The sequence below is a fragment of the Lampetra planeri genome, chromosome 41, assembly GCF_965212315.1.
Source record: "Lampetra planeri chromosome 41, kcLamPlan1.2.h2, whole genome shotgun sequence".
NCBI lineage: Eukaryota > Metazoa > Chordata > Hyperoartia > Petromyzontiformes > Petromyzontidae > Lampetra > Lampetra planeri.
In genome coordinates this window covers 2,340,001-2,362,358 of record NC_136147.1, presented here as the reverse complement: position 1 = coordinate 2,362,358, position 22,358 = coordinate 2,340,001, and the positions used below count along the sequence as shown (strand labels likewise).

Below are 22,358 nucleotides of genomic sequence, written 5' to 3'. Positions count from 1 at the left end.
ATCTGAATCGGTCCTGGGCTCCCCTAGGTCGACTGAGCCTCAAATGAGAACCTAGTGCGGTGTGTAAATATCGCCACTAGGGAGACAAAGGCGGTCGGGCATGTTGCTGATCACCCACCCCCTCGTGTACCGTTCCAGCCTTCATAGGTGCTCGCTAACAGCACTTGCTCCAACAGTCTGTTAAGGCTATGCGGGGGATCTTTGTCTCCATCTGTCCCCGTGTGAGTGTTCGTGTGAGCGTCTGTGAGTGTCCCTGTGTTATCTAACCCTAACCTGCATGTGTCCGCGTGTCTCTCCGTGTGTCTCTCCGCGTGTCTCTGTGAAGACAGACTGGCTGTCTCCCACAGTGTCTCTCCCTGCGTTTCACTTGCACCTGTGAGCCCAGTTGGTGTCTGTGGCTTCTGCTGTCTAGGCTATCCCACAGGCTGTGCTCTGTTCGGCGATGTGCGTGGCTTTTTATTTAATCTACGTACGTACCCGTGTAACCCCCGCGCACGTGCATGTCTGCGCATCGGTCGGTCGTTCGGCCGTCCGGACAGAGACATTTATTTTGTGCGAGAGCTGACCCCCAATGAACCACCGCCATCTCTCTTGCAATGGAGAAATGGGATGAATATTCAGAAGGAAATTTGAGAACGGGGAGCAAAATGTTCGGTCAAGCCACGGGCGCTTCACTGCGTGACAATGAACAACGCGCTGTGCCGTGACAAGAGGACACGTGGTGCAGAGGGCAAGCACTCTTCATCGAGGGTCTCCCAGCAATGAACATTGACGTAGTGTGCTGACAGCCATTAGAGGCAGCGATGTTTATCATCGTATTGAAAACCAAAAATAGATTAATCGATTTGAATTAGTCGATAGAATCGCGATGCAGGAGGGGGGAGACTTGTCCGATCCCGGGTGCATCTGCAATAATGATGATGATGATGATGCAGAGACGGGCTTGTGAAACATATGCTGCTGCATCTGTTGACGAAGCCCAGAAGGTTGAAATAGGTCCAGCAGTATTGCTTGCTGAAACAATCGGGCGCTGGGCGAACATTCGCCTGGCAGGCGTGTGGGGCCGATGGACGAACACGTTATTTTAATTACGTGGAGAGAAGACAGGGTGAATAATAATTTATTTTTACTTTAGAATTTTCCTGCGATAAACCATGACAATTCAGTGAACCGCAAGAGAGGAGGGGGGGGAAGGAATGGGGTGGGGATATTGAAGCTATTAAACTAAACTATTTGTTCTTTTACCAAGTAAGGCCCTACTGAGCTATGTAGCACTTTTCAGAAGCGACCTGGCCATCACAAATGATAGCTCAACGGAGTGGATTATCGTCGCGTGGGAATTTACGGCAGCCGAATACTCTCAGCGCACGGTCATTCTAAATGCGGAGGGAAAAATCGGACCCTTGAGAACACGCAAACTCCAAATATACAGCAGCAGGCATCAGGGTCGGGATCAAATTCACGACCTCCTGCATACCTGGCGAGGTAGTTAACATCTCCGAGCCACCGTGATGATGGGAGAGAGAGACACGTAAACTCCAAATATACAGCAGCAGGCATCAGGGTCGGGATCGAATTCACGACCTCCTGCACACCAGGCGAGGTAGTTAACATCTCCTAGCCACCGTGATGATGGGAGAGAGAGACACGTAAACTCCAAATATACAGCAGCAGGCGTCAGGGTCGGGATCGAGCCCACGACCTCCTGCACACCAGGCGAGGCAGATAACATCTCGCCACCACACCATCTCGGGGGTTGGGGGGGCGGTATACGAGGCTCCCTCAGTGTGCAAGTGAATCGATCCCGGCCTTATTTTGAGCAATCGCCACACGTTCCTCTGTCATGGGCAAAGCCACGGGAAAAGAAGCCGAGAGGTATTTTGAATGCAGGTGAAGGCGGTGGACGCTGGGAGAGTTATGGAATGATTTTGTAGAGCGGGTAAGCAGCTTCGTACTCGGAGTAAGACGGTGCTGTAGATGCAATAGAGGTTGCGATGGGCGGGACACGAGTGCAGGGTGAAGGAGGGCAGGCCACCGACACGGGCATCAGGGTGGCACCCAGAGGTCGGTGACCTCAAGTGGTTTTGACGAGACCGTAAGAGAGGTCCCTCGAGGTTGAGTTGTCAGTTTGTGACATCGAGCGGATCTAGCAGGAGGGAGGAAGCGACGGCAAAGTGTCGCACGATCGCCGGCGTTGGCCGTGACGTCCGCTCGACCTGACCTCGGCCGCGAGCGTCCAATCGACGGCTCGCGCTCCGACGCCCTCCGCCGCCCGCCCGACCGCCTGCCGGGCTGACCCCTCAACCTCTCGCCCGCAGGCCGGCCTCATCCACACGCAGGACGACGACTTCTTCATCGAGCCGCTGGAGCGAGGACGTCGGGCGGAGGAGACGGAGGGAGGGGAGGGTGGCCGCACGCACGTCGTGTACCGCCGGTCCGCCGCCGCCGCCGGCGCCTTCCCGCTCAACGCCACGTCCGCGCCAGGCCCCGCCACCGGTACGTCGACGTCGCGATCGCGCCGCCCTCGGCCCGGGGTCGTCGGGAGCCATTGAGCCACTGCTGCTCCTTATGTTGTCGTGGAACGCGGACGGCGGGCGGCTCGCCGAGCGCGTGACGCGGCGCTCCGTGTGCGCCGCGTCACGTGCGGTTTGGGTGCCCCTCCCTCGCTCGTCCCACGGGGCCTGTGGCAACGAAGAAACAAACAAACGTGCGGACAGATGTACGCACGCGGGAACGAAGTGGGACGGACACGTGTGTGTCATTACCTTTGTGCCAGTGTGTATGTGCCGTGTGTTCCCATGTGTGGCAAAGTGCTTCTGGTTTGATTGCTATGTTGGGATCGCGACCACCTCGAGTGGGTCGTCACTTGTCTCCTGGGGATAAAAGAAGAATCGATTCAAAGAAACGAGCGGCTCTCATCTTGTAGCTGCACCCCTTGGCTACTTCACCTCTGGGCTGCGTGACCCCTGGCTGCATGACCCCTGGCTGCGTGACCTTGGACTGCTTCTTGTACATGTCACGATATTGCATCTCGCCTACACTTAGAGGGTGATGCATCGTTGCTGTGGCTAGCATGCTGCACTATGGATCCGGCCACACGAGTTCGACTCCCGTTCACGGCTAACATCGGTGGCGAGCGATATCGGAACCGGTCCTGAGCTCCCCCGCTCACCGACCGCCGTTGACCAGCGTGGTCGAGTACGGTCACACGAACCCCGAGATCGACGGACCGTGAAGAGGCCTTCATCCAGCAGTCGGATTGATAAGTGCGCCGCTCCAGTGACATCACGGCACGGGAGTGATGCCACGGGAGTGCTCGAGTGGCCACGCTTTGCCACGACTTTGAAATCTTTTCCACATTAATGAGGTCTCGGACTCTCGTGCCGCCCGGGCCAGGCCGCACACGACGTACCTCGGGGTGTGGCGACAAGATAAGAGCCGTTTGTTGTTGCCTCGGTTTACATTCCTCCGCGTCGGTGTCACCGTTACGGCTGCCGCCGCCGCCGCCGCTGCGCTCACTCCGTAATCCATGCGGCACGCAATGATTCACCGGCCCAGCGAGGGAGGGTGGGGAGGTGTCGCGGTTCAATTTAGGAATCGATTTACAAACATTGCCTCGTTTTTACCATCTCGATTGTATTGCTTCTCATCGTCTCGTTGGTCTTGTCGGCCTACATCTAACAGGGAGCGTGTTGCGTTTTTGTACGTTGATCGGTAACTGGGTTAGAGCCATTAACCTGTTTAATTCGCAGGTTGCCGACATCCAATGACGGAGCCAGGATTTTCAGGTAGGGGGGGCAACCCCTCCAGCAATGAAAAATTATAGAGGAGTTGTTAGTAAGTAAGGAGTTGTTAGTAAGTAAGGACTTGTCCTTTGATTTTTATTCGACGCGTGTGCGGCGATGGCCCAGCCATCGATCGAGGGTCAAATTCGAACTGCGTTGTGTGATCGGCCTCGCACTCGCTGAAGGTGTTTGCCTTCAGGGAAGTCGTGTACTGAATACGCAACTGTGCACAATTCTGTGAGTCACTTATAACTGCTCTGCCGTTACTTATTATTTCCAATTATGGACTCATAATTGGCAATAATAATAAACCCCAATAATCCGATCGAAATTGGGGATTTCGATCGGATCATTGGAGTAGCACGTGCCACCCCCCCTCCCCCGACATCTGTGCTCGATCCCAGACTCTCAACTGCACTGGTTCAGTGCTTGGACATGACCTCGTGCGTCGCGTCGCCTGTCTCGTGTTGCGTTCTGAGCCGAGTGGACGCGGCCCGAGGCCTGGCTGGGAAACCTAGCCTGGCACGCGGCCCGAGGCCTGGCTGGGAAACCTAGCCTGGCACGCGGCCGTGGCCAAAGACGCGGCGGAGTGAGGCAGCCGTGTGGGCACGGGTCGCGGTAATTTTGGGGTCATTTGCATTTCGTCATTTATCTCGGTGCCAGGGGTCCACTCCGGCCCCTCGCTTTGGCGCGCGTGGCGGTAACGAGTGGCGGTAACCCGAGAGGTGCATCGTTAAATTCACATTGGGCGGTCTGCGTGGGCCGTGGGCCGTGTGCCGTGAGCGTTCCCGACCGGGTGCGCCGGGGGCTGGCGTGGGTGGTGGAACTGGTGAGAAGTTTCATCCTCGCCGGGTTTTTTTTTCCACCACTCAACAATATTTTCTCGTAAACTTAATTTCTTCCACTGCCAGATTTTCGTAAATTTATTCATTCCCCTCGGTTCATTCATCAACTTTATTATAAGCAGGCGTGCGCCCGTCGGAGCGGTGGTGCAGCGGTTAGTGCACTGCACTACGAACCTAGCACACCTGAGTTCGATTCCCAGCCACGGCTGGCATCAGTGAAGAGTTACATCTGAAACCGGACTTGTTTCCAACCCCACCCGTCGGCTCCCTTCTTCATGACTTCACCATCTCCGTACTGACTAGCGTGGTGAAGTATGGTCAAGCAACGTCCATGGCCAACCTGATTTGGGTAGGCCTTCATCCGGCAGTGGATTGACAAAAGCGTGCACATGGTGTAATGTTTTTTTATTGGTGGTGGGTGGGGGAGATGGCGGCATTGGGGACCAGTTCCGCTATGGCTCGCCACTGATCTTAGCCGTGCCTGGGAATCGAACTCCGACCCCCGCCGGCAGCCGCCGCCGCCGCCGAGTCCCCACCACGATGCGCGAAACATCGTCCCGTGTGCGGCGAGGGTCGCGACCGGCGGGGCGCCCTCCAAGCCGCGTTGCGCCGCCAAATTAAAAGAGCGGCCCACCCCCCCCCAGTTGCTCGCTCGCCGCGCCTCATAAAAGCGACGCGGCGAGTGTTAATTTATTTAAATGCGTCCCACATGCCGCCGCGGCGGACACTCCTGGCTGGACCGCACTGCCCCGGCGTCTCCGTTTCACCGCTTGGGCCGCCGCGCTTCCTCTCGTTAGCGGAGCCCTTCAGCGCGGTTCCAGGTTGTTGTTTTATTTTATTCCCCCCGTCGGCGCTAGCCCCCTTGTGTTTTTCATTCGTTATTTTGTCCCATTTGGTTTTTGGTTTCGGGACTTTATTATAATTTGTATTATTTTGTCTCGGGGCGAGTGATGTGCCGGAGCATGTCGGCGCGTGCGTTAGCACGCGCGCGTGGGAGGCTTGCGCCGCTGCCAGCCGCCGGTGTCCGCTCGTTGACGTCATTAATCTCGCTGGGTTCCGCTTGTTTACCCGGGACAGCCTCGCCGAGTCCCAAGGACTCCTTCGGGAGGGTCCTGCCAAGTTTTCGGAGTGGAGGCGGTGGCGTTGCCGTGTGCGGTGCCCATCGAATAACGAGCGGGTAAAGTGTCAGCACTGCCGTGTTTTGACCAATTCCAGTTGCATTGGATGTGTGGGGTTTTCTCTGCTCTGGTGATGCAGTGGCCGTTCTTCGTAGCACCTGGGGAGAAGCGGAGTGAATAATATTTACCACAAACCATCATGAAACGCCTCCTCTTTTACCCGCACGGCGCACTTTCGTAGGCCTTGCCCACGGGAGAAGCCTCGTTCTTTGACATCGCGGGAGCCGTCGCTTCGAGCAGAGGGAACCGAGTTGAACGCGGCACGCCGAGCGCCAGGCTGGCCCCAGCAGCGGTGCCCGCCCCTCGTCTGCCCCTGGCGGCCGTGTGACTCCGGTCGCGTCTTACCTGTGCCCACCTTTTCCAGACAAGCAGCCAGTCCTGCGGTCGGACAGTTCAAGCAGAACCTCTTGCCCTCCCCTCCAAGCTGCTCCATAGCGTCTCTTACATCGGGTGGTTGCCATGGGAGCCCGTGGACTGCGTATTGCTAGGCCCGAGAAATACGTCTGCCTTTCTCTCTGTCCATCCGTGTGCCTGTCTGTCTGTCAATAGGCAATCTATGTGTGTGTGTCCGGCGCACAGCTCACCCACACCAGTACTAAACTCGCCACACAGCTCAGCACAAGCAGCCCTTGGCAGACTTGTGGAGCAAGTGCTGTTGGCCAGCAGCACCTATGAAGGCCGCAAGGCCCATGAGGGGGGCGGGCGGCCAGCACCACGCCCAGCCGCCTTTGACTCCCTTGACTCAGAAAGACATACAGACATACATACAGACGCATGCACACACGCACACGTGTTAACACGGACGGCTGCTGCGTGCCTGTGTGTGCGGTCTGTGATGATGTGAGCCCGAGGCAGATGCTGAGGCAGATTGACGGCGATAAGAGACCTTAATCCGTGCTCGGATCCTTTTAAACGGCCGGTTGTACTTTCTTTGCACCCCTTGTGGATTTCTCTCGTACTTTTCTTTATTTTGTAATTTCAGTCCCTCGCTCCGGGCCAGCAGAAATACCGCACGTTGCCAGTCACCTCCAGCGCAGCACTCTCTCTCTCTCGCTCGCTCGCGCGTTGTTCCAAGCGGAGCGGAGCGCGGGGTTTGGTTTGGACGCGGCGCGGCGGCGGCGTGGCCTCCGTCCACGCAGGTGTGGGCTTGCCGTGGCCGGTCGGGCGCGTGCCCTCGGCCGTCCGCCACGCCGTTTGGCGACGAGGAGAGCGCCCCCCCACCCCCCCCCCCCCGCGACGACAACGACGCTCGACTCGGTCGCGCGGATAGCCCAGAGATGGTCCGGAAACGTCGTACCACGCATTGCCGCGATCCGACCGGATGTCGTGGTCTCCCGATTATCAGACGTACTGCCCCCCCCCCCCCTATCATGCCCCCCCTCCCTACCGAAGTATTGCAAAGTAAACGTTGGGGGTTGCAACCGTCCGGGAGGCCGTGTTTCAATCGAGTTGATGATGGGCCGCGTGGAGCCGCGGCCTGCGGGCCCGGCGCCGGGAGGCTGGGCCCGAGCAGGGCCGGGGGCGGTGGGGCGGCTCCGTGGTGCTTCGTTGGTGCCCTGTCCCCCGGCCTAGGCCGCTCAAGTTCAACCCCAACCACGGACGGACGACTCGTCCCCCACCGCCTCTTGTTGGGTGGACGTCGCCGTTCTCTTTTGCCACTTACAAGTAAAATGTTATTAGGGATCTGATTTTTAGTCCGTGAGGGTTCGTGAGCTGCTGGAGGGTGCGAGGGGCACTTCGGCCTCCTGGAGATGCGTTCCAGGACTTGTTGACCCCTTGCACGGGGCGGGGGGGGGGGGGCCGTAGGGGCAGAGGTCGGCTGAAATCGCGGTGGAGGAGGAGGACGTCTGTGTAAGAGCAGCGCTATGCGACGAGAGGAACGCGCGGCCGGGTTGGACGCTGACCAATTAGGCCATTACATAAGAGCCTTCGTAATAACATCGCTCGTTTGGCGAATTAAGTGTGGGCAAACCGCAGAGTGCATGAGTAAGTGAGTGCGTGCGTGTGTGCGTGTGTGTGCGTGTGTGCGTGTGTGCGTGCGTGCGTGCGTGCGTGGGCAGTGCCCGTTCTGGCTGACCGCGGGCCTGCACGGCTGCCAGGGTGTGAGACGGAGGTTCCGGAGCACCGTGACACTCGCACGGGAGGGAGAAGTGTTGCTGCTGCTGCTATTGTTGCTGTTGTTGGTGTTGTTGTTGTGGTGTCGCCGGAGGTGGTGAGAATGCAGGAGACCAGGACAGCGTCTCGCGTGCAACAGTGACCTGCGTCACTAAAAATGACAGCTCCAAGTAACAACGTGGACGCAAAGTACAGCAATTTGAAGCAATGATAATTCAGAGCAAACACAATCAATTAGAAATCAAAGCAAAAATAATTGCATTCCAATACACAAACGTCATCAATATTAAATAAAATAATAGCCATTGAAGCAAAGCGATTGCCAAAACACCGTCGCCTATTGCGTGAGAGTGCTTCCCCTTTTAGGGCAGCGTTGTGGACGAGGAGCGGTCAGTTTGTGCAGCTTCGCGCTCGCCTGCCACAGCGGCGTCACGAGCTAGTGTCCACTTGCGGGAGCCTCTCGCCTGGGTCCGTGGCCTCCCCCCCCTCCGGCCCCGACCTGCGGGTCGCGTGGCCTCGCCTGAACCCAAGGCCGGCCCCGGGGGCGTTTAGCGTGCTGCGCCGCCGCCGCTGGGAAGCCCGCGGCCTCGCGGCGTTCAGCGCGCCGCCGCTGCTGATTTGCGACGACAGTTTTTGGCGCGCTTCGAGCCGAGCGCCCGACCCGAAAGGTCACGGCCGCGCGTTTGGCAAACCTCGAGCCGTCGCTCCTCCCGACGGCTCCGTCCGTCTAACGATCGCCGATCTTCGTTCGCACGCAGATATTGGCCGGGAGACGCTGCGCCTGCGTTGGGGGAGCGGTGGCGCAGCGGTCCGCGCACTGCGCCACGAACCCCAACGGCCTGAGTTTGAGTTCCCGCTCACGGGGCAAGGGCAGTAATTACATTACCGCTGCACCGCGGAAACCACTTGGAAGCTGAGTCGGGGATTCGAACCCAGGTCGCCGACTTGACGGGCAGCCGCGCCGTCCGCCAAACCACCCCCCCCCACTCCCCCCAGATGTTATTGCGGCAGCTGCGGGCGCGTTCTGCGTGGAGGAGGATGAGGAGGGGACGAGGCGGGGAGGAAAGTGTTGACGGTGAGGTGCGGCGAGCGTCGGGCGGCTTACGCCACGGTGCCGTCGTGAACCCCGATGGGTTTTGAAGAACGCGGCCCGACGTGAATGAGAGCCGTGAAAGCCGCACGAGTGAAAGAATGGAGCCGGCGCTGAGCGAAGGCGGCCCTTGGCACATCAGCGAGAGGAGCACGCGGGTTCTGGAACGTACGCATGTAGAGACATCGTCGCTTTGACCGTTAGCGGAGCGAGGCGGCCTCGGGCAGGACGCGAGTGGCAGCTAAAGTGGCAGAGAAACCGTGCGCGCTGAGCACGTCCGCCACGGAGATGGAGCGATTAAACCGACTCGCGTGCGGGAGCCGGATGGCTAGTTGTGTCACAGGACGCAGCAAGCCGGCTTCGGGAGGCGTTCATCCAGCAGTCGACAGACCATGAACCGACGGTAATTGCCTGGACTGCGTCGTGCAGCTGCAGTCCAGCTGTGCGTGTGCATGTCTGCGCGTGCGTTTATATAACGCCGGTGGCATGCTCGCCGCTGTTGCGAACGTAGGCTACGCGAAAATAAATAAATAGATAAATGCTGCCACACAAAGTGTGGCGCCACTTACAATCCACCAGCAGCTCTCACGACACGCTTGCACCTCTATCATCAACATGCATGTGCACGTGTGTGTGTGCATGTGCGCGTACATCGACTCAGCCTCTAATGAGTACCTGGTGCGGTGTGTAAACATCGCCACTGGGAAGACAAAGGCGGCCGGGCGTGGTGCTGGCCACCCACCCCCTTCGCGTGCCGTGCCGGCCTTCATAGGTGCTCACTAACAGCACTTGCTCCAACAGTCGGTTAAAGACTATACGGGGGGGTCTTTGTTTTTGTCTTTGTCTTGTCAGTGCACCCTCGTTTCCTTTTCCGCAACGCTGTTGTTTTTGCACCGATTTCCATTTATTTCATCGTCACGCGCTTGTGCCATTTGGGTGACCCCCATGTCACTCTTGCAAATGGGACCATCATGCTGGTCTCTCTTAAGTTCTCACCACGGTGACTTGCCCACCACGTGTTCCAATGCCGGGCCAGACCCCCTTGACAAATGAGATGTAAATCTTCCGGGGTTTGTCGTGAATCGGCGAAGCGCGGCCGAGACGCTGTCGATGCCCGGTGAACCGCGCGCTGGTGAATTACCGCGCGCTGGGAATCGCCGACCGTTGTTGCTGCAGCGGCTGCACAGCTGTTGGCAAACCACCAGCGCGACGAACCTGGCGCCGCTGAGTTCGATTCCCGGCCACGGCCAGCATTGGCGGAGAGTGATATCTGAAACGATCCTAGGACCCAAACCGGACTTGACTAGCGCGCTGGAGTCTAAACAACCGCACTGACACCCACGGAGTGGGGAGGCTCTCAGTGTGGATTGACAAAGAGCCGTAAACTGATATCACCGTCTCTGTTATTATCATCAGGTTTTAATTATTGGGCGCTAGGTATTTTGGCACGTGAACGCGATGATTCGGCGCGATCGATTGTTCAGTGGACGATCGCTCTGATTCATATTTTATTATTCCGATAACGAGCGACAAATTCCTCGGCGGCGGGAGGGGGGTGGGCGGGGTTGCTGGGTGGACTCTGACGAGGCCCGAGCAGCGATGGCTCTTCTCCGACGCCGCGTCTTACTCCACCGAGCGAGCGATCGGCGGTCGGCGACGTTGGTCAAGCGGCATGGTGGCGGCCTGGCACGGAGGGGCAGCGCCACGCCGTGTGAAAAACAAGCGGAAACCGCGCCGATTGAATCTCTCTTCGCGTTTTTTAAAGTTCCTTTTGGAAGGGCGCCCCACCTACCCCCCCACCCCCCGCTAGTGAAGTTAAAGAGAAAATCCCACCACCGACACCACAACCCGCGCGAGCCGTCGAGCTGAGATCGCGGGCATTCGGTCGAGCACGGTGGGGTCGACGGCAACGGAGGGGTGGGTTGGGGGGTTGGGGGGGGGGGTGGGGGGTTGGGGGGGGGGGTGGGGGATGGGGGGGTGGGCGGCCTTGACCGGACGACCGCGGCAATACGGTGCCGTGACCCTGGCAGGCTCTGACTCATCCCCGGCGAGCTCCACATGGTCCCCTTGGCTCGGCGAGCCCATAAAACACGCGTGCACACACGCACGCACACACATATGTACGCACACACACATGGATACGCACGCACGCACGCACACGCCAGAGAAATAATAAATAGAGAGCCCAGCATTCCTCTATTGTTGGAGCATTGTTTTGGCAGCAGCCGCAGCCTTGGTAGTGGCCACTGCTCTCTGCCGCTGCTGCTGCGCTGTGTGGCTTGGTCCTTTTTTCTTCACCACCGCAGATTTCTTCGGTTGGGGGAGGTGGAGGGGAGGGGTTGGGGGGGGGGCGGGTCGCCCCGCGTGAGCACGGAGTCGCGCGTCTGCGGCCGCGGTGGTCGCTCAAAGGGCGCGCTGTGCACGCGTGGCCCCAACACTGCCCCGTTCTCCTGCCCCGCCACCACGGCGCTCAAATACCGCAGCGCTGTGCGCCTGTGTGTGTGAGTGGGAGCGCGACTGTGTGTCGGGGCGTACGTGTGCATATTTCAGTGTGTGCGAGATTGTATGTGGGTGCGTTTGCATAGTTCAATGTGTGTGTGTGTGCATAATTCAGCGTGTGTGTAATTGTGCATGGGTGCGTACGGTTGCATAGTTCAGTGTGTGTGTGAGTTTCTGTGCGTGATTGTGCGTGGGTGTGCAGAGTTCAGCGCGTGAGTTATAGGGGATTTTCAATGCATCATTCCGCTCGTAATGAATCGGATCAGAATAACGATATTCACAAATCCTGTCGTTCTCCTGCTGGATGAGGGCCTCACCCCCCGCCGTGCCGGCCCCACCACGCATTCGGCACGGGCTGCGGAAGGCGGCGAGCGTAGACGCGGCGCGCTGACCGCAGCGTCGCGGCTCTGCCGGCGGCGGTCATTTATACGCGGCACGCGTTTCCGTCGTCCGACTGACCGAACGCGCCGCTGTGGTAGGACTGAGTTGGACTCCCACAGCCTCGCTCCGCGAAGAAGACCCCTTGCGGCGGCCCGGGCCTTGACCTCGGCATGGCCGCATCCTGCGCTCCCGGCGCCGGCCGGAGCATCCAGGCACCGGCGCTGCGGACCCGAGGGCCAGAGCCGCCTCTCCCGGAAGCTGTGTTTTTGAAAGCGGGGGCCACTGCGCGACGTGGGAGCGTGCTTTCCGGACGCTCGAGATGTATTGTGCGCCCACGGCCGCAGCGCTGCAGCCAAGCAGGGTCGAGGCTGGGTAGCGCTTGGTGGGCAGCCACCGCCGTGCACAATCGGGTTGCCGTAGGGGTTTGCGAGGCGATGACGTGGGCAGAAATGGCAGTTCAGGAGATGCTGGAGTTTACGCCATGATGGCCTCCTCAGTGGTGGAGTTCAGGAGATGCGGGACTTGAGGAGTCGTGCGATCGTGTGTGGTCCCAGTCCTCCGGGCGGCACGTTGATCACCGTGGTTCCGTGTCCACGTTGAGGGGCTGATCGTGTCCACCCACCCCCCCTCCGCTTGCTCACTCCCCCCCCCCCCGTCGAGCCCTCGCGGTGACAGACGCAGAATGGCACGGAGCGGTGCGGCTTTCCCTAAATCCGGCCACGAGTGTGAGCGGCGCGCTTGTCGCCACGCCGGCGGCGGGGGGGGGGGAGGGCGGGACGGCTCTTACCTCCGCGTGAACGCCGCTCCCCTGTCATCGTCGCGGCCCGCTCCAAACTATTTAAAGACAGACTGTTTATGTTACGCGGAGCCCCATCGCTCTATCTCGCTCGGCGACGTGAGTGCGTGCGTTGTTTGCCGCAGCTCGTCAGCGGCGTGCGTTGTCCACCGTCGAGCGCGTCGGCGGTCACCCACCTCCTGCGCATCGCTCGGGACGCGGCGTTCCCTGCCGGTGACTCACGACTCGGGATTTTGCGCGCAGAAAAAAAACTCAACGCGAGACAGAAAGAGCGAAGTTTTTTTTAAATCAAATACATTCCGCCTCCCACCCCCCACCCCCCACCCTCCTGAAAAAAATGTGCTCGCGTGTAACGTCTTGCGAGCGCGGACTGCGGCGCGGCTGATTGATGGAGCGAGATCCTTCCAGATAAAGTTCGTGGCCATGTGGAGCCAGGCAGAGGTTTTGTGCACTGGTGGCTGGGGTGGCGGTGCGGGTGGATTGATTGCGTCTGTGCGTCTCCGTGCCGACGTGCGTGCGCGCGTGCGACGGTCTCGAGATTGCGCGCCAAAAGTGGGGTTCATAATGGCCGTGTCGGACACACCGAGCCGGCACCGCTGAGATGCTGGGTTCAAGTGCGGGTCTCAGCTACCCGTGATTAAACCAGGTTCTCACTCGTACGGAGACCCGCCGACCCGTACGGAGACCCGCGGACTCATACGGAGACCCGCTGACTCACGTAAAGATGAGAAGCCATTGCCCTAAACCTCACCTCTGATGTAGTTTTCACTTTAAGGCCACAGTGTTATTGACAGATGCGTTGAGTTTGTGAAGTGAGTAATTTTTGTACCAGCTGGGGAAAAACAGGTGAGCGCTCACCAATCCCTCCGCTTCCAACGTTGCCGACTAATGTGGACACTGGAACATTTGACGCGGTGTTTTGTTGAGGAGCCGTGTGTGCCGTTGGTTGGTGGGAGAGTCAGGCGTGGGGAGTTGGGGGCAGCGTTGGGAAGGGGGGCAGGGGTTGTTGGGAGTGGGGCAGCTGTGCACTGGGGTGGAGGGGGGGTCCCTTGGGTTCACGGTATTTTTATCTCCGGATAAAAATAGATTCCCGCTCCCCCACCCGCTCCCCCTATCCGCCACCTTTTTTTCCCCCATTCACGTTTATCGCGGGTCCCGTGACTGCCCTCCGTGTCAACCTGCCCGCTCGGTGCTCGGTTTAACGGAAGGTGAGAGGCGATAAAAACAACGGCCCAGAGGGGTGCAGGTGCCAGGCTAGGAAGCTAAATTTAAAATGGTGCCCCATAATTGAATTCCTTGCACCAGGGCCCGTGCCAGCCACGCTTGCGCCACTGCGACGGATCTCGCGGTGATTCCCTCCCCCGTGAGGATCTGCGTGTGCAATCTTCACCGCCCGAGGTTTTGTAGCCTGTGTGCGAGTCAGGCGAGTCGGCTCCGTGACCGCACGACGCTCGACACGACGGGGGAGTAGACGCGCGGGCGCTCGTCTAGAGACGGGGGCAGGGCGGTGCTGCGGGCCCAGCGAGGGCGGTGACGACGACTGCGCGACAGAAGGGTCGATGGAGGCACTCCACAACTGGCCTGGGCCCTCGGCGGTCAACAAAACGAATTTCTATGGCCCCCGCCATAGGAATGTAGAATTTCTACCACCAACTCAAGAGTGTGTATACAGGCGATGAGCACCACCACAATGCAAATGTGAACATGAGAGAGGCAGGCGAAGGAGGAGGAGGATGGAAGAAAGTGTGGCACGGTGTGGGGGAGTTTCAACAGTGCCCGCCGGCGGTCAAGGACTGAGTCAGTGGAAGAGGAGGGTGAGGAGGAGGGTGAGGAGGAGGGTGAGGAGGAGGGTGAGGAGGAGGGTGAGGAGGAGGGTGAGGAGGAGGGTGAGGAGTGGCAGGGTGATGATGGACAGCACCGGACGATGGGCGTTCAACGTCCCGATCAACGCCGAGCCAGGGCTCGTCTCCCGGGACCCCTGTAGGTCCCGGTCACCGACTGCTCGCCCAGGGGGGCTTGAGGGGACCGACTGCGCGAGCTCCGCCCTCATGTACCTTATCCTCTCTCTCCCCGTTTATTATTCTTTCTTCCTATAATTCGCTCGGTTCTACCCCCCTCCCCCATCACCGCGCGCCGTTTTCTCCTCTCTCTCTCTCTCACTCGGCCGCCGCGAACATCCCTGAGCCGGGGTTGGCGTGCAAGTCACCGAGGTCTCAGCCCGGCGCCCGCAAAGCCGATTAGCACCCGGTGAGAGCAAACCGCACTCCGCCAAAATAGGAAACACAATCGCATTAGTGGCGGCCGCGCGGGCTGAGGAGAGACCCTTGGCATGCCCCCAGGATGGGGGGGGGGTGAATGCTGGGCAATGGGGGTGGTACCCCCCCACCCCCTTCTCCTTGAGACATCAAAATATTTGTATATTCATAATATTTATCAAGGAAAGTGCATAGTTCTTGTTAATGTTGCGCCCTCTGCTTAAAGCGGTTGACAAGTGGGGGACCCCCACCTCGATTTAAAGCTTTCGTGACTGCAGGGATTCATCTACTTGGTTCTTTCGGTAAAATACAAATATAATTTAATTATGTTTTATTTTTATTATTTTATTATTTCCATTCTACGTGACTTTACCGAAAGAACCAAGAAGATGACCCCCACCTCGGCGAGGTTGTTGTAGATCGGCGCTGTGGGAGGGAGAAAGCCCAGGCCCAAGTCTGGGCCCCACTCTGTCTGAACGGTCCGTGCGATGGAGTGTCCGTCCTGTGCGTCTTTCTCGTCCCGTCTTGGTGCACAGGGCCTCCTCTTGTCATGAACGAGTTAGGTTCCTGAGGTCTGTTCGTAAGTCGATTTGGTTGTAAGTCCAACTTTGCAGTACTCTCCAAACGTGTTGTACGGCATGCACACTAAATACGGGGAATGGCTTTAAAAGTTGTATGATCTCCTGTAGATGCAGATGCCGCTGGTTCTTAATCTTCTGCAGATGTAGATGTCACCGCCGCCATCCATTGCGCGGCGGTTGAACTTACAACTCTCGGTCCGAACGGGCAACTGGACATACGGACAGGTTTGTTCGTGTCTCAGAAAATTCGTAAGTCGAATATTCGTATGTAGTCCCTTTAATTCCAAGCGTGTGCCGCTCGCCCTACTCCTGGGTCCCGTCGTCGTCGTCGTCGTCACCACCGTGTTTTGCGATCCGTGTGCGTCGTAGCGGATGAACACCGCCGATGATCGAGAGACGCTCCTTCTGTCGGCACGGCCGCAGAGCGAGCGGACTCGCAATCGGAGTCTGAGTCAACATCCCGGTGGGGGGGGGGGGGGGTGTTTAATCGGCTATTCGTGCCTTCCAGTGTGTTGGTAGAAGAAGTACCGCTCTGTGGGGAAGTCGGCAGTGGATTTCCTGTGGAGAGACTCAACACCCCTCCCGCCATAGGAATGTGGAAATTCCACCACTGCCTCAGGGCTGTAACAGGAGATGAGCACCACCTATAAAGCTCATGGGCAGGGAAGTCCCCCTTTGACTTTGGCAGAAAAATAATTCTACGGGTATCGAATGACGACCCCAGACCGAGCGGTGGTAAGTGTGTGCCGCACGCAAACCGCAGGCCACGCGTCGCTACGCCGAGACGCTTGTGCCGTGCGGCGACACGCGCCTGGCGCCCGTCGACAGTGCCGTTTGCGGCCGGCCTCTCGGCGCTCAGGGCCTTTGAGCACCCGAGTCAGAGTGTGAAATGAAGAAACAAATACATCTCGGGCTGCCTGGGCCATCGCGAGCCGATCGGTGTACGTGAGCGTCTCTCTCCGTCACCTCTGTCACGGCCCCCATGGTTCCTCTCCCGTTCTCGGGGCCGCGACCTCGCTCCGAGTAAATATTGGCGGAGCGCCCTGGGCCCCCCCCCCCCCCCGTGACCCCCCTCCCATCCCCCCTGGTTGTCCGCGGCGGCTACGTGCGACCACATCTCAAGGCGCTGCACAGTAACGGCAGGCAGATGTACTTGACACAGTGTACACTGTATAGAGAGAGAGGAAGGGAGAGGCAGTCGCAGGCAGAGGAGAAGGGCGTGCCTGAGCTTGAACTCGGGCAGGGAGTCGACAGCACCGACGGCTGGAGGGAGGGAGGTCTAGACAACGGGAGCAGCAGTGGAGAAAGAGCAACCTCCGACTGAGCGCAACGTTGACTGGGGGCTTCGACAGAAGGCCTTGATTGCTGGAGCGGAGAGTGCACGGAGGGGAGTAGAGTGAGATGAGAGGTAGGAGAGTGCGTGGAGGGGAGTAGAGTGAGATGAGAGGTAGGGGAGTGCGTGGAGGGGAGTAGAGTGAGATGAGAGGTAGGAGAGTGCGTGGAGGGGAGTAGAGTGAGATGAGAGGTAGGGGAGTGCGTGGAGGGGAGTAGAGTGGGATGAGAGGTAGGAGAGTGTGTGGAGGAGAGTAGAGCGAGATGAGAGGTAGGAGAGTGCGTGGAGGGGAGTAGAGTGGGATGAGAGGTAGGAGAGGGTATGGAGGGGAGTAGAGTGAGATGAGAGGTAGGGGAGTGCGTGGAGGGGAGTAGAGTGGGATGAGAGGTAGGGGAGTGCGTGGAGGGGAGTAGAGTGGGATGAGAGGGGAGAGGTAGAGGAGTAGGTGGGGGGGGGGGAGTCGAGCGAGATGAGAGGTAGGGGAGTGTGTGGAAGGAAGTAGAGCGAGATGAGAGGGGGAGAGGGAGGCGGGGTGAGTGCGTGGAGGAGGAGGAGGGGGGGGGACCCTGAAGATGGTGAGTGCGATCCTCACTGCGCCGCAGGGGTGGGCGACGGGAGTGAGCGACTGGCGCGCGAGGGCGAAGGGAACAAAAATAAACAACGCGCGCCTCCCTCCCCGCCGCCGCCGCCACGAGGCCTGTCCGCCGGTGACGTCGTGGGACGTGACGGAGCGTGCGAGCTCACCTGGGCGCGGAGAGCGAGCACCTGGCGGGAGTTGGAACCCGTCTCTCGCCCCCGCGCCAGTCTGCGATCGCCCTCGGCCAGCAACGAATACAACGGCACTGTACGCGGTGGCACTGGGCCCCCGCGAGCTTTGTATCTCGGTTACGAACAAAGAATCCCAGTGAGTTTTTCCAACCGGAGCGGTGGTGCAGCGGTTAGCGCACAGCGTGCTGCATACGCAGATCTCGCCCACGGTGGACGGGAATCGAATTCTTCTTGGCGGTTTACTCGTGCAGTGCGCCAGCTGCCCCCGTCAACGCTAAACTCCCAGTGCCCGGAATGAGCGACGAAACAGAATTGTACCCAATTTATCGGTCTGGAAAGGGATGATGGGCTTATTTGAGGCTTGACATGAATGGAGATTTTTTTGTTCCAGTTTTATTTTTCGTTTCGCGTGGCTGATCTTGTCAATGTCGATTATCGGCTGTGATTCTCCATCGAGGTGGGGTTGTTGATCCCCCCCCCTCCGCCCGGTGGTTGCGTCCGGAGCAGCGGAGTGGTGCGTCGCCGTGGTTTGCACAGTGGACGACGCGCTCCTGTCCAGGGGTCGTGGTCCATGAGCCACAGGGCCGGGGGGAGGTCCATGCAGCCCCAGGGACCTTCTGCGTAGTCACTGCGTCGTTCACGGCGTGTTTTCTAAAGCGACGTAACGGGATTAACGACAAATATGGCAATGTATACCCATAGCCATTTATACGCATTCATGAATCCCCCCCCCACTTCACGCAAGAGGAGCTCACAAGCTACGTCATCACATCTACCCCTCTGTTTAAGGAACGAAACAGGAGGATTTATCCACAAATCTGGCTGTCGCCTGATGAAGCTGGTTGCAATTACTGGCAAAACGTCGTACTCAGATTGTAAATGTTGTGGCTTTGCTCTCCAACACACCGGATAGTGCTGTACTAGTAACGAATTAGCATGTTCTGTTCTACGTGACAAACCTTACTAGTTGGCTGTGTCGGGTGGTGGCGGGTTTAACGACACATTTATATATTTACGCGATCCAACCCAAAAAACCTGAAAAATATGAATCTTGTTTACGTCGCCTGTTATTACATTTTTTCATAAACCTTCCGATGAAAAATCACACGGCCGTTTACGTAACGAGAATCCCATTAAACTCAATTAATGTAATTGCTGTCGATTTCATCAACCCGTTAAATCTAAGCCGCCGTCATCGCGCAGAGAAACGAGCGTCGTAAACCCCGGTGTCGAGTCGTCGCGGGCCCGGGGGTTGCACGTGGTTTATGGGAAATGCGATCCGGTCCATAAAACACACACAGTGCCTTTCTAGTTTAAAATATATATTCGCGTACCGTATAAAGCGCGCCGAAGCATCGTCAACGCGAGTTATTACCGCTTGCGCTCACTGCCGTAACGCGTCGGATTGCAGGGGTGGCAACGATGGGTCTGTCGCCCACGTTCGACTGTGGGTGCATCTGGGCAATGCTTCTCACTGATGAGCCGCAAATGAATTTCTTTCCATATACATATCTCACTGTGGGCTGCCCCTGACAGAGTCGGTATATGGGCATGTCTCACTGATAAAACCCCCAATGATTGTGATGATGATCCACATAGCGCAATGGGCATTTTCTATTCGAGTGTTATTATTGTTATCGCAGAGTAGCTACTTATACAATAGGGCAGTGTTTTGATTATGAACCTCACGTGAGCAGCACTGGCGTGGAGTGCGGTGTGGGGGGTGGGGGGGGGGGCGAGATTTGGCAAGGGGGGGACGAGGCAGTGGGGGGGGGGTGCTTACACGGAGAGACGCTCACTCAAAAATGCACGGTGAATGAAACGCGTTCTCCGGAGGCACACGCGATTCTTCGAATTTCAGGGATGGAGATGGCGTCCGAGATAAAAAAGCTGCTCGCTCGCCAGCTGCGCCGAGCGAACGCGGGCGGGCGGCGCGTGGCCCGCCCCGCCGTATCTTGAAGGAGGATGAGGAGGTGAGCATCTCCCGATAATAATAATAGTTCAATTTGTAACGCGCGCAAATTTGCAGACATGGTGGCCGCAACTCAGAGGCGCGGAGCCACGCTCAGAGTCGCTCGAAAGCGTGATTGTAGAGGTGAGTTTTTAAGTCTCTTGAAGGAGGCGATTGAGGTGGTGCTGCGAATGTGCAGAGGGGTGATGGCTATCCTGACTGTTGGGGCTGCTACCGAGAAGCGGCGCATAGACACGGTGACCATCCTGGATCTTGGTATCAAGAGGAGGTCGTGAGTCACGCTGCGCAGGCATCTGCCGTGTGCTGAGCTGCAAGTTGTCAATAATGAAGAGAGGTACGGCGGGCAGGCGGATATCAAGGCATTGTGGCAGAGGCAGGCGGTCTTGTATGTGACCCTACTGGCGATGGATCGGAGGAGGGCTGATGGTTCTGTGCGAAACGCGCTTGCAGAGGAGTGGGGGGTGGGGGTGGTGCCGGGGAGCGGCAGGGAAACGGGTCACGGTGGCCCAGGGGTCAGAGACGCTGAGCTGGCACCGGGGAAGGAGGGCTCCAACTGGGTTGGCACCAAGGGTTCGGCCACACAACCGCGGCGACGCCGCGTTCTCGAGTGCAGCGAGTCGGCGGGTCACAGCGCGGTCACCGATCGCTGCGCCGATCCCCCGTCGCGTTACATTTGGTTTTTACGCTTGATTTGGAGCGACTCCAGCTTTCTTAAGAGTTAGAAAAAAGTCCGTTTGATTGCCGCGTGGCTAATATTCCCTGCAGCAGCAGGGCAGGCGGGGGGGGGGAAGGTGCCGCTTCAAAGGTCAGTCGGAGGGACCGCACAAGACGGCCTATATCGCCTTCCGCAGGCCGTTCTCCAACACGGGGTGATGCGCCACTCTCTGGTGAGAGTTGCCAACGGAAAACGTCTCTCCGTACCCTGCCCGCACGGTGCCAGTAGCCACAGTGGGAATATGATTCGTCCAGTGACAGACGCGTCGTGACGTCTCAGTTTCCTGCCACCTGGTTAGATCCACGGTGGCTGACGTGTCCAGTTGGAACTCGAGCGCTGGTCGCTCGTGGGCAGCGTGGGCAGCGTGAGCAGCGTGTGCAGCGTGGGCAGGACGTGTGCAGCGTGGGCAGCGTGAGCAGCGTGGGCAGCGTGGGCAGCGTGAGCAGCGTGGGCAGCGTGAGCAGCGTGGGCAGCGTGGGCAGCGTGAGCAGCGTGGGCAGCGTGGGCAGCGTGGGCAGCGTGGGCAGCGTGGGCAGCGTGGGCATCGTGAGCAGCGTGTGCAGCGTGGGCAGCGTGAGCAGCGTGAGCAGCGTGGGCAGCGTGGGCAGCGTGCGAGGGAAGAGCGAGGACTCGAGTCGATGGCAGATCCAAGGGAAGGGGTCAATGGGAGCGATCACCCCCCACCCCCTCCCACCCCCTCCCACGGCCACCACCTCCCACCCCCCCTTGAGACCCCAAATTGGTATTTGATTGATATTTACTACAGAAATACATTGAATATATATTTCTTAATCGGGAGCGGTAGCGTAGCAGTTAGCGCGCTGCGCTACGAACCCGGTGACCCAAGTTTGATTTTCGCTCACGGCCAACACCGATGACGATTGTCTCAATTGGTCCTGGGTCCTCCTCTAAGTCGACCCAGCCTCAAATGAGTACCTGGTGCGGTGTGTAACAGCATCGCCACTGGGGAGACAAAGGCGGCCGGGTGTGTGTCCCGCGCCGACCTTCATAGGTGCTCGCATATAGCACCTGCCCCAACAGTCTGTTAAGGCTATGCGGGGGATCTTTGTATTTGTGTGCGTGTCCGTTTGTGCATGCGTTTGTGAATGCGTGTGTGCGTGTGTCCGTGCGCGAGTTGAAAAGCGCCGGCCGGTGTGACGTTTCACCTACTGAGGAGCGAGCATGGGGGGGGCCGCTGCCCAGGTGGGCCTGCGTCTCACCCAGAGGCTTAGTGCCGCCACCATCCCTAAGCGCTAGCAGATGCGGGCCTCTCCACAGGCTCGCAATCGCTTCAACGTGTATCGCCGGGCGGGAGAGTCCGGCGGCGGGGGGGGAGCCCCAGGGAGAAGGGGAGGGAGGGAGTGGGGCTGGAATAGTGAGAGTGGGAGAGTGAGGGAGAGAGAGAGAGTGAGTGGTGGTTGTGTCACGTGTTTGACATGGGCCCTGGTGCAAGGACTCAAATGGGGGGACCCTTGTCTAATCTACCCTCCTCTTCTTAGGTCATCATCAACATCGTCATCATCCAAATCACAGCACCCACAATAGTTGAACTCTGGCATCATCATAGTCACTGTCATCACCATCATCATGATTCACCGCGCTGTCAGCGGTGGAATGATCCCCACCTGGTGAAGCCTGCACCGCTTGATGCGGAGAAGTCCCCAGGTGCCGTCGAGCTCGTCGAGGCTCAAGAGTGAACCTCTGCGCGTTCAGCGCCCCAGGAGCTTCGGGTCCACACGTGTGTGGGAGCGCTGGGCAGCTGTGCTCGTGCACTGCTGCACCCAGCGTCTGCTGCACCCAGCGTCTGCTATTGGTGCCTTGGTTCACGCGATCGAGTTGACGCAGAGCCGTCGAGCCTCACCGGGGAGCCCACTGTAAACGGCGCATTTCCTCTTGGCCACGCATCCTGGCACAATGTTCCCAATAAGTAAATAAATGAAATGAAATAAATATTAAATATCCTCTTTATTTTTTTTTGCGAGCAACTCGCGCACATCAGACGACGGCGAGCTTTTATTTATTTATTTATTTGCGTCGGCGGTCGG

The 22,358-nt window shown here is 58.5% G+C and overlaps 1 protein-coding gene across 2 annotated transcripts in view; it reads left to right on the top strand.

Moving 5' to 3' along the window:
* The window catches only part of LOC144732064 (A disintegrin and metalloproteinase with thrombospondin motifs 3-like), a 77,351-nt gene that overhangs the window by 12,492 nt on the left and 42,501 nt on the right, over positions 1-22,358 (top strand). For both annotated transcript variants that reach the window (XM_078613297.1, XM_078613296.1), the window contains exon 3: positions 2,319-2,496. In XM_078613297.1, coding sequence (XP_078469423.1) covers positions 2,319-2,496 — 178 coding nt within the window. The remainder of the gene's footprint in view (positions 1-2,318; positions 2,497-22,358) is intronic.